Genomic DNA, 11,895 nt, shown 5'->3' with positions numbered 1-11,895 from the left:
TAGAAAATCTGGGCATTTCATGCTTGGGTTCAGAGCTGCCGTCTGACCATAGAGCTTGAGAAATGAGGCTGTTCTGACGGCATCAACGGGGAGCCACTGACAGGGATGAAGCACTCGGAGAAAAGCGAGCTGGGAGGATTTCCCTTGTTTCCTGCTGCAATTGGACCCTGTCTCTCAGCTGAGCCTGAGTCAAATCAGACACCTCTTGGCTCTGTTCATCTCTTGCTTTCACTACCTCCTATCTCCGCAGCCAGGAAGCTGCATTTTTTCCTCTCCTATATCTCAGTACTCCTCTTAACTAAATTTATCGCTTCATCTTGTGAATAGAAGTACCAGTGGAGAAGGAATAAGGGCAGAGCTCAATGGCTGGGAATGCCCCAACTGAATCCAAAAGAATTCACAGAAGCTTTAATCCTTTTCTTTATTTTTTTTCCCCAGGATGAGCTCTTTGCACAAAGCAATGCCTTGGGCTGGACACGTTTGGGATGCCTAAGTGAGCATGTCTGCCCGGCTTGGGGCGCAAGACGCAGTTGTCCGTCTCACCTCTGATTTTTCTTGTTTTTTAGAAGCCAGGCAAAAAAGTCGTTGGCTTCCTGGGTGCCYAGGTCCAGGTTTTGGCCATTCACAGCTGTTGCTTGGGGCTCCACTTCCCTCTTGTATGGCTCCATGATGTTGCTGGAAAGGCAGAATTGGAAGATATCAGCCGGAATGCCACAAGAGGGTGCTAAAATGCTGTTTTTGCACGAAATTCAGCCGCATCCCTTGCCATCTAGCAGCAGAAGATGGCTTGGGTAGGTGGAGGGATAGCTGTGCTGTCTGCCGGGAGAAGAAACATTTCTAGGGCTTAAAAGGAAGAACCCTAGAGAATCCCTGCTGCACTCCAAGAAAAATACCCTCGTCCCTAGGAACTTTTGTAGCTGTCGGGTGATGACAGCTCGGAGCCTGCATCGTAGGAGCTCGGAAACCCTGCATACTTACTCGCTTTTCTTCTCTCGCCTGGCCAGCAGCCATTCCACGAAGTTCTTCTTGAGCATGTTGTCCATCGTGCGGCTGTAGTCGCTTGCCAGCGTGGCCTCGGAGTAGCGCTTCTGCACTGCTCGGGCGCTGGGGCTCCTTGTGCTCGCTCTAGGGCAAGAGCAGAGACCCGGGTGAGCCCAGCACAGGTGGGGAGCAGATGCTACACGGGCTTCTTCTTGCCGTTCCTCATGCAACTCCCACAGCCAGCAAGGTTTGAGATCAGTTTTGAGCCCCCTTGCTACCAAGGACCGTTTCTGCACTGCAAAGTGACAGCTAGAGATGGGCTAGCACAGGTCTCACCCCGTTTGCTGGCTGCTGACCCAGCTGCTGCTTAAATTCAGCCACAGAGGAGGAGCTTTGGGATATTTATGGATAGTAAGGACTTGGTATGGGCTTCCTGCCCTTGCCTGCTTCACATGGACTGGAAGTCTGGCTCAGCACTAAGGTTCCAAGTCCACTCAGACTCCTTCCTCCTTCACGTGAGGCAGTTGCATCTCAGTTCTTTTCCTGGTTGACTTCCAGCCTGTCCTTCCCAACCGAGCCATGAAGTTTGTAGAACTTGGGAGTTCCTGGCTCCAGCTCAAGGGCTCAGGGCTGTGGTTTGATATGTCTTATCATTTGCTCATCTCTAGACATTTGGCTGTCTGCTATTCAAGATCTACCTGAGGACTGATGTTCTCACCTCTTTAGCATGGTGCCAATGGAAAGAGCCCACTTGCCGGCAGCGGGAAGCTGGAAGAGGCTCAAAACATGTTGTGGGTTGTTCCCAAACACTCACCCTGAGACATTCTCTTCCATCAGAACAAGGCTCAGAGAAGCGAGAAGCAGAGAGAGAACTTTCAAAGACTTCATTTTCTTGGCTTTTTTTTCTGGGTTCCAATGTAGAAAGCAATTCAGGTGCCTGACCCCTGTAAAACGTGGGGACAGAGAAGTGACAGGAAAGTAAACCCGGAAAGATGTGTAGCGGTTAGGCACGTGTCTGTGCTTGTAAACGTGTTTCTTTGGTCTCTGCCTGGAACAGCCTTCTCCACCCTACAAAGCCCCTCTTTGCCATTGCCCGTTCAACTCTTTCTCAACGCTGGTGTTCTTTCCTGCCCTGGTAATGTTTGCTCCCTATAATTTTATCGTAACCATCAAATTCATTGTGGGTTGCCCGGTCCTTGGGGCAAGGGCTTTGTCTTCCTCCACGTTTACAAGCTGACCCTGGTGGTTCCTCATTGTGCTTTAGGGCTTGAAGCAGCCTTAGGCGTGGGAAAGGGACCGTGTGTTTGGATCAGGCAATGGGGAGAGACGTGGCCCCGGAGGGTCCCACGCTGCCGGAGCCAGGAGGCTGCTCGAATTCCTGGGAGAATCCGAGTCTAATTCCTCGGACAGTGAGTGTATCAGTTATGAAAAATATCCCGTGCACAGCGACAGGATGGGATCGCAGGATTTATTAGTTTCAGACTGTTCCTAGTCCTCACRTCCACCGTTCAGCTCACTAGATCTTGGACATTTGAGCTCTTTAAGTTACTATCCCACCTTTGCAAACTCCGTACGTTTCATTTTTTATCATGGCTCATAGGTATATTTTATTGTTCTTCACTTTTCGTTACAGATATTTCTGGAAATGACATTGCAGCAGAGGGTTGCTGTTAACAAGAATATTGCAGTAACAAAACCCAGGACTAGGTCAGCACTCAAATTGGTTTATTCATTGATGTAACTTTGCTCCTACACATAGCTATTTGTACTCTTACAACAACCTTAATTATTATTTTACAGAAAGTGGGGGTTTGAATGTCGTTTATGATTAAGGCAATTTATTTCTAGAAAGTTGTTCACAGCTTTTCATTTACAAATGTTTCCAGCCCTTCTTGGTAAGTGAAAAAATACTAAATGCATTACATGYTCTCAGATACATCAAGATCAGAAAAATACTCTTAAAAGCAAAGGTGTAACTTTCTGTGCACGCGGGCAAAAATCCCTAAAATAATTTTAGCTAAGACAATAGAAGGTAAATAGAGACAGTGTCTTAACAGTAAAAGCAAATTCCATTAGACAAAAAAAAGCTGAGGAATATTTTAAATGAGAGTTGATAGAAAAGCATTATGGTTAAATAAGTGATTAGATAACTTATATTTGCTTTTCATCACATATATTGATGATATAATATAACCGTGGGTATGACAATAGATCCGAAAATAGCTAAGCTGTGGAAGAATATCATTATGCTTAAGATATTATGAAGCTAGGAGAGGAAATGTGATTGCCTTAATTCTAAGAGTGCTCATTAAAGCATTCTCTGATGATGGTGAATTTACCCAAATAGGGAAGAAGAGAGGTCCAAATTTTAGAAGATTGTCAAAAAAACAAATTTGGAATTAATAGAAGCCCTTTTTGCCCAAATGGCACTGAAATGGAGCCGTCGGGCTTGGAGGCATCTCTGCTCTTTTCATCCCGGGATCGGCAGCCACATGAAAGGTCCTTTGCTGACCGATTCCACAGCTACCTGGAGCAGCATGTTCTGCTGCAGGGGCTTTGTAACATGAAGGTTTTCTAGCCCCTCTGTGCTATACTGCCTGCTTTGGAGAAGCATTATCCCTATTTTATCCACGGCTAGGAGGACATAAGACACAACTGCGAACCAGTTTTCCTTTTTCCCCCCTCTGCAGCACGTGTTTAGAAGCACAGACCCCAACCTGATATTGCCCAGGTACTGCAGCCTCCCCTGGAATAACGATCTTTCTCTTTAGAAGCTCCCATGCACACAGCTTCAGGTCTCTCCTGCCAACTCAACCAGACGATTTCTCATCTTCTGCCACTTTGGAAAAAAACTCAACCAAAGGTGCAGGTTGCTCCTGCTCTGCTGCATCCACTACCTGATGATCTAAAATTCCATTCACAGCCACTCTTAGCTTAGGAGAAAGAATAGAAATTAAAGAAAAGAGGGAGACTGATGCAGAGTTTCTTACCTTCCCGCTCCTCTGAAGCTGCCTGGAGGGTTTCAGCTGGTTCTGGTGCTCAGAGGAGACCCTTCAGAGCCTTTTTATATATTAGCTGTGAGGAACCGAACCCACTTGCATGAAGTAAACAGGAAACCAAGCGCCCAATCCGAGCAATTCAAACCCACTTAGATCTGCTTCATTAGGTCCATTGACCTGCAAAGCAGGAAGATAACCTTTTAAGATTTGTTTACATTAATGGCAATTAAACATTACTATATCGCCAAGCCAAGAATGACTGTATTGCGGGCACGATGCATATGGCGTTGGTCTAGACTTAATTCCACGTAACACCTCTTCCCACTGGTAAAACCTTTCTCAGTCTCCATCTTTTCTTTTGCAAAGGGAGAACCTCATCTTAAAGAGGTCCGGGATGCTCTCCTGCTCTCCAGGCTCTCTTTGTGTGCGGCACGTGTCACCGGGGCCACCATTTCTCCATCCCCCGACACAACAAGGGGGCAGATGTGCCCCAGATGTTGATCGCCACAGATGCCAGCAAGGTCCAAGGGAAAAGCTCCTTCTAGCAGCTCCGCCGTGACCACACGCTTGGTAAGGTTGGCCCCAGCGTCTGACTTCACTTGCTCGGGGTTGTTTGGGAGGGGTGCCAGGCCTGATAAACGCTGGTGCTCTTGGCTACTGTAATGGCCAACTAGCTGTTCTGGTGATCTGGGAACCCTGGTTGCTCCCGGGGGTGGACCTGGCACTCCAGGACCCCCCTCACAGGTTAATTATACTGAAGGAGTAGAAATGGATACTTGTATATATGTATGTATGTATATACGTATATATATTATATATATATGGGATCAGCCTGAGCTCCCTGCACATTATTGCCAGAATAAAACTCCCCGTGGCTGCTGATTTGCAGAACGCAGCCCATCCGTGGCTCAGCTCCCCAGGGCTGCCGTCGCTTTTGCGGGAGGTCATTGGAGCTCCAGCCATTCCCTCGGATCTGCCGGCATCCGCTCCTGCCGTTCCAGGGCGCTGCTCAGAGCGGGCAGGCAGCGCGTCAGGATAGGGAGGGCTGCGTGTTCACAGCCCTGGGGCTGGCCAAGCGTCCTCTCACATCTGTGCACGGAGCGTTTCTGGTTAATGGGGCTGTGGGGGAGCAGCCTGGGCTGGCACTGTGCTAATAATGGCCAAAGTGCCCCATGTCACAGGTTGCATTAAGATAAACCATCAAAGGAGGCAGTTGGGGCACATTAAGACTTCAGCACTATTAGGCAGTAATTATTACTTTCACAGGAACTACCAGACCTGCACCCAGCACCAGCCGGGCGCTCCGAGCTCTCCGAGGGCTTTCACCCATGCGACAAGCACCGTGCCTGCCCTAATAAATGGTGCAAGGGCAATAGTTACAAGTAGCCAATTTACACTCGCAGCACAGTTGCTAATCAATAAAACGGAAAAGTTTATCCGGGCTGCTTTATTATATGTATTCTGGGGACTTGCATCCCAGCCAACTCAGATATCTTGTTTCTCCAAAGTGCACCCTCTTTGTTTTCCCCTCATTAAGTGCCTCTTTGGGTATAAAGTTAATAGAGTGAAATAAATATCCAGCAACATTAAATATTGACCTACTGTTCACAGTTACGGTTATTTCAGGGCATCTGCTCATGATCTGCAGCATTGCTCTAAAATTTCTCACAATCTTTCAAACAAACAAACGAATAAAAGAACAAACCAGCAGTTACACAGATACCTGCTTGGAAATACAGCAGAATTTCCAGCCAGATGTGGGGTTGCCTGAATTTCATTCTGCGTGTGTGATAGGCACAGGTCAATGCCCGAAACGATGAGCTGCTCCTGCCAGATCAGGTCTGCAAGGTGTAGAGGCTAAGAAGGAAGCGCTGCCGAGGAAGGGCCACATCCCCGCATCTGTGCACATCTGTGCACATCTGCCTACGGGCAAACGGAGCAGGAGGGCTCAGAGCGCCACATCCCAGAGATGGACCTGACCAGGAGTCGGTGTGCCAGGAATTTGGAAATGCTTTGGGAAGATCACAACTGTATTCCTGAAACACTGACACCAGGAGACACCGTTGACTCCTCTGGTCTGCTCGGAGACACCGGAACATTTCAGGTGTTAGATATCTCTGTAATCATGGAAAACAGGGCATGGAAAATCATCTGTTCCTTCTCCTCCTTCCACATAGGACCGCCTCTGCTTGAACCATACCGAGCAGACAAGAGGCAAATCCACTCCCAGCAGTGCACTGCAAACTGCCAGGGCTTTCAAACTCTCATCCCGACTGAGGACCAGTTCAGTCCTCAACGCAGCCTTGCTGCTGTCGAAGGGAAAGAGGCTCTAGGCTTCCTCAGGGGCTATTTCTCCCCCCGAACCACCAGCCGTGGCATGTTGCAGAGGTGGTTAAGGACCCTCGCTTGCTTCTTTTCTCATGTATCCTGTTGCATCTTGAGCACGAGTTCCTGAAATACCCACGTCTTTCTCTGAGCCCTGCTCTGCAACGTGTGTCCAGGCGTCTGCTCCCGTCCCCGGCTGCCTGGGCTCCTGTGGTCTTTGCTCTCGGCCACCCCGGGCTCTGCTCTTGGGATAGGAAAACCCAGGAGCGCCCACGTGCTGCCCAGCCTGACCCAAACGCGGCTCAAGCAGCTTCTGGCCCAAGGCAGCGAGGATTTGCCTGGCTGCCGGGCCCTTCCCTTGGCTCCAACCTGCCCTGCTTCCGAATGCCCAAGGGGTTCGCGGAGCCTCGGAGGGGAGCGGATCCCTTCAGCCTCATTCGGCCTCAACCCTGCCTTCGCCTCCAGTGCTGCCGGGGATGGAACTGGGTTTCTTCACAATGGCCAAACACCGGGTATATCGTCCAACACCAGTGCTCCCTTCCGACTGCAGACAAACCCTAGGGCCTTGGAGGCTCCAGCGGTTGTTCTTGACTAATCGGGCTCACTGTTGTGGCTGTTGCCGATTCTCCCGGCTTGCCATCACATTTGAAAAATCCCCCCAAATGAGAACCACAAAACACAGAGGATACAGATTTCTACACATTCGTCTCTCTCTTTTCTTCTTCTTTTTTTTTTAATGCATATCGTATCCCCCTGGGAACGGGACCTACAGCAGGCAGCGCAGTAACTGCCGTAACAAAAAGCCCATGGTAGCAGCTGGAACTTCAATGCACACAAGATTTATTTGGAGCCCAGAGCCATGTTGAGGTAAGAATCCTGCGCCGCAACTTCTACCCCTGCGCAGCCGGGGCTGCTGCTGCTCCGGGACTGCTCGAGCCTTAAACCCATCTCTGCTGTGCCCTGGCAGCCCTTCACCTGGCGACGGCTCCCGGGATGTGAAAACCTTGTGAAAACCTCGTGGAAACCTCGTGGAAACCTCGTGGAAACCTCGTGGAAACCTCACGGAAACCTTGTGGAAACCTCACAGAAACCTCGCTTTATTCCCTGGACATGAAAACCTCATGAAAACCTCATGAAAACCTTGTGGAAACCTGGTGGAAACCTCGTGGAAACCTCGCTTTATTCCCACTTGGGGCAACGATAGAGGCAGGACGAAACAGCTGGTGAGATCTGAGCAGTGGAGCTGCGGGCGAGGAGAGGAAATAATCCGTGCCGCTGAATCCCGAGGATGGAGCAGCGGGACCACGGGAAGGCGCCTGCCCAAGTGRCCGGTTCGGTGACGCGGGATCATTCCCGTGCGGTGCCTGGGCTGCTCTCCCGCCGGCTCTTCCCGGGCTGGATGCGGCCGGGACGCGGGCTCTGGCTTGTGAAGTGACCTGTGTTTCGCGCGTGACCCACGGCGCCGCCGGGGCTCTTCATCGGAGCGACGAGGAATCCGAGAGAACATGGCAAGGCTTTAACGCCGGMGCCTCGCGCTGCGGGGAGTTTGGGAAGGGAAGGAGAGCACTAAGTGGTGGCAAAGCCGCCGCTCCGCGGGGAATTCGAAYGGGCACTCGCAATTCCAGGGCCCCCGTGTCCGCGCGCGTGGCGTGTGATTCCGATAGGGAAGCGTGCGCTGCAGCCTGCAGGAAACGTGATGCAAATACCTGGAGCCACTGGGAGGAAAACACTGAATCTGCGCTTTCTGTGTGCGGAGAAGGGTGGGAGAGGGCTTCGGGAGATCAGCTGCTCRGAGAAAGGAGGTCAGGGCGAGTTCAGCAACGGCACAAGTCATCCTGCGAGATGCTTTCGGACCTGCGTTCAGCTCGCTTCTGCTTGTACCAAGCCCCAAACGTCCCCCTGTCCCAGCCGTCCAACTCCTCAGAAGTGATTTTGAGCAAGAAAACATGGAAATATCCAGGCTAGGAAGGTCGGCTGCGAGGAATTATTCCGTGTTCATTTGGGGCAAAATTGAGCATTAAAGGGACTGTGCTGACACCGCCCTTCAGGGGCTCTTTCCAATGAGCTTCTTCCTTCCTTTGCAGTCTGAGTTTCCCACTCAGCGCAAGCAGCGGGCAGCAGCCCCCCAGGTGAACACRACCATTTCCACGAGGGAGAAAAAAAGGCAAAAAACCATAAAGCAAAGCAGCTTTGTTTTGCTTCCAGCCAACAGTGTCGTGCCACGTGCCCAAGCCCAAGCAGAGACTCCAGTTTTCTGCTCTAGGAGACCTGGAGAGCGCAACCGTTGGAAGCCAAACCAGAGCTGACCGGAGCTGCAAGCCCAAGCAGAGAAGAGGGGAAAATAGTTCTTTCCTTTGGTTTTCTTATTTTGCTTCTAGAGAGACTGCAAGTTTTAGCACCATATTTAAAGGATTTTTTTTTCAAGATGTGAGATGATTTCTGATTTCTTTCTTTTTTTTTTTTTTTCTTTTTATTTTTTTAAGGCAAACTTAATTGGAGGATTTGCTTCATTTTTACCTGGAGCACTGAAATGGTTTAGGACATAGAGAAAGTTGCAGTTCTAACTGTTGCCATCTGCAGCCCTGCTGCTTTGGAGCCTGGTGCTGCCTGCGGTGGCCGGTGCAAAACTGGGGCAAAAACTCCAGCAAAACTGCGTTTAAAAGCAAAAACTGCCTGGCAAATGCACAGAGAATCCAGGAGATTTCCAAAAACACCTCGCATAGACCTGAAATTAGTTTTCAAGCAAACTGAGAATTTCCCRATCGTTTTGATTCTTAACAAATTTGTCACCACCGGCTTTAATCAGTGGGACCTTCTGGGATAGGAGCTTCTTTTTTTCCTGGCATGAATGTTTTCCACGTAATAAGAAGTGAACATAAAGGGGTTTAAACTGTGATTCCACTTAAGTAAAAGGAAATATTTCCCAAATGCAATGCTCCTTTTATTCTGCTGAATTCTCACCTATGTTTTATGCACAGGCTTGCTTTGAATTCAGCTAATTTCTACTGACATAGATCTGAAACAGATTCTGGGAAAATAAAATTCTCTTTTTCTGATCTATGCATTTTACTGAAAACTTCCAGCCCACATTTATTTCATAGCAATTAATGCTGTTGAAACTAAAGATTTTCCAGAGTCCCTAGAATCTTTAAGCACACCTTTTATTTTGTCAAAATTAAACCTCAGTGATATCAGGAGATTTAAAAAAAGTAAAGAAAAAATACTACTAAAAACAAATTAAAGAAAGATTCAAACAACAACTGTCAGAAAAATCACAGATTATAATCTGCTCTAGTTTATCACTAATCTGGCATTAAGATTATTTCTATTTCAGATATTTTCAGAGTCAAATCTACAATACTTGACGAGTCTGCAGGAATGATGCCCCTTTGCAGGAAATCCATTTCACTGCATTATTTGCCTTTCCCTTTCAGCTCTGCAATTTAACAAATTTTCCTAAGCACTCAAGTGGCAGCAACTGTTTATTGGACTTGTAGATAAACTGTTGAATTTGTTGAAGTGAGACTATGAATATTTCTGCCTGCTTCAAGGATTTATGTCTAAGAAAAAAATAGAAAAAAGAAAGGAAAAAAAAAAAAGAAAAATAAAATAATTAAAAAAAAAAAAAAGAAAAACAGCCCAAATCAGGTTTTACATGTAAAAATCTTAAACAAATTTCTGTTGATTCAGGAGGGGATGTTAGCAAATTTGAAAATGGTTGTAAGCCCAGACCAACCAGTGGAGCCCTCGCAGCCCTTGCTCAACGCGCAGCCCCAGTTAAGCTTGTCCTGGGGGGAGGAAAAGGCCCCAGGCGCTTTGCAAAGCCCCAGCATCCCCGGGAAAGCTGTGGCTTAGCAAGGCTGGGCTCCGGACAGGCTTAGCAAGGCTGGGCTCCGGAGCTGCCTGCATCCGCAGCAGGAGAATCCGGTGCCCTGGCAGAGGGGTCCCGGGAGGATGGGGGTCAGGGGGGGTGATGTGGGGGGGACAGGCGACCGCCGGGGGGGGCCGACCCCCAGCAGCCCCGTGCAGGACCCTCTGCTCTTTGCATTCCCCATCTGGAATGCTCCAGCCAGGGGCTGCTTCTCTGCACTTTCTGTCTAAATTGAAGACTTCCCCCTTTGTCTGCCGCTTTCATTCATCTATTTATTTATTTATTTATTTATTTATTTATTTATTTATTTATTTATTTAAGGTTGGTTTCCTCAGTTTCATTCTCTCAAGGGATTCCGAGTCCCGGGCAGAGGCGCTCGGTAAACCAATAAACAGCAACCAACGCCAGTCCATGGGCGAGAGCAGAAAGGCAGCTGGGCTGGGGATTTGGTTTAGCTGCTTGGTCCGGGACTCTGCGACACCTGGAATTTGTCACGGCGGTGGAAGGGGCTGAACGCTCCAGGTTGCAGCCAGGGAGGAGCGCCCTGCTCGGGCTGCCGCGAATTGATTCCCCATTTTCCCTCTTGTGTGTTTTCCACCTGTGTGTGCGGCATGCGGATCGCGGTGTGAGAGCCTTGGATGGCGGGCACGGACACGGCAGCTCTGGCTAAGCCTCCTCCGCCTGATTTGGGGGGGTTTTCAGAGAGTCAGACACTGCAGCGGGCAGGATGGGACCCCAACTTTCCCCAGCGAGTGGCACCTACATGGTTGAACAGCCACAATCCCAGAGGATGGAGCCGATCCGGCAGGGGAGGAGAAATCCTCTTTGCCATCCTGCAGGATGTGTGTGCAGTGTTCCGCGCACACGGATTCCTTGTGCATCGTCCCCTCGGACTTGCCCAGCTTGTGATTCCGGAGCAACATCCCCCGTATTCAGCAACAGCCTCTGCCGCAGCCCCTGCTCCAAGCGGAGTGAAAATAACAATAAAAATAAAATAAGAAAGGGGAAAGAAATCGGGAACGCGACTTCTCCCGTCACGTCGGTGCCCCACGGAGGGGGGAAGCGAGAGGCGCCCCCCGCTCCGCGCAGACCCCCCCCTCCGGCCGCACAGCGCGGAGCGGAGCCGCCCGCGCGCCCCCCGCGGGGCTTGGCCTCGACGGGGCGGAGCGCGGAGGCGGCGCGCCCGCCCTGGGGAAGCGGGGGGGCCGGTTTTTATTTTTTTAAATGATTTTAATTTATTTTATTTTTTTTGGGGGGAGGGTGGTGGTGGGGGTCCCTCCCGTCGCGGGGACGGGCACGTGGAGCGCGTTTTCCTGCGCGGGCCGCGCTCCCGCCGCCGCCCCCGGCCGCCCGCTCCGTCGGGGGAGGCAGGAAGGAGGCGGGTGGTTGGGCGGGGGGAGGCCAAGGCGGGGGGGGGTCTCGCTGCTATTTTCAACCTCTCTCGAGTCTAAAAATAAAAGTCTCCAGAAAAGGCAGGCGGGGAGGGAAGGGGGCAGGGAGGGGCTCGGCGCTGCCCGCAGCGGGGGGGCCCCGCACACGCCGCGTTGCCGTCGGGGAAAGGCCCTGCCCCAACGCGGGGGCCCTTTTGTGCCGGGAGGAGCCCCCCCCGCCCGGGGGCTTCCGCGGGGCCGCGCACCAAGCGCTTAAAACAATGCGGGGGCCCATCCTCCCGCCGCGGGCGCGCGGCCCCGGGGGGGCGCGCGGGCCCCCCCCCGCCCC

The 11,895-nt window shown here is 50.7% G+C and overlaps 1 protein-coding gene across 1 annotated transcript in view; it reads right to left on the bottom strand.

Annotated features, from left to right (window-relative positions):
* Positions 1-1,869, bottom strand: part of GIP (gastric inhibitory polypeptide) — a 2,289-nt gene extending 420 nt beyond the window's left edge. Inside the window, exons 1-3 of the mRNA XM_026054374.1 lie at positions 1,796-1,869; positions 979-1,125; positions 544-675 (exon numbers count right to left, since the gene is read on the bottom strand). Coding sequence (XP_025910159.1) covers positions 544-675; positions 979-1,125; positions 1,796-1,869 — 353 coding nt within the window. The remainder of the gene's footprint in view (positions 1-543; positions 676-978; positions 1,126-1,795) is intronic.
* Positions 1,870-11,895: the final 10,026 nt, after the last annotated feature.

This window comes from Nothoprocta perdicaria, unplaced genomic scaffold, assembly GCF_003342845.1.
Source record: "Nothoprocta perdicaria isolate Ctin4 unplaced genomic scaffold, notPer1 scaffold_121, whole genome shotgun sequence".
In the NCBI taxonomy this organism is placed as follows: Eukaryota; Metazoa; Chordata; class Aves; order Tinamiformes; family Tinamidae; genus Nothoprocta; species Nothoprocta perdicaria.
Note: the sequence above shows the minus strand (reverse complement) of the source record. Positions and strands in the feature narration are given on the sequence as shown.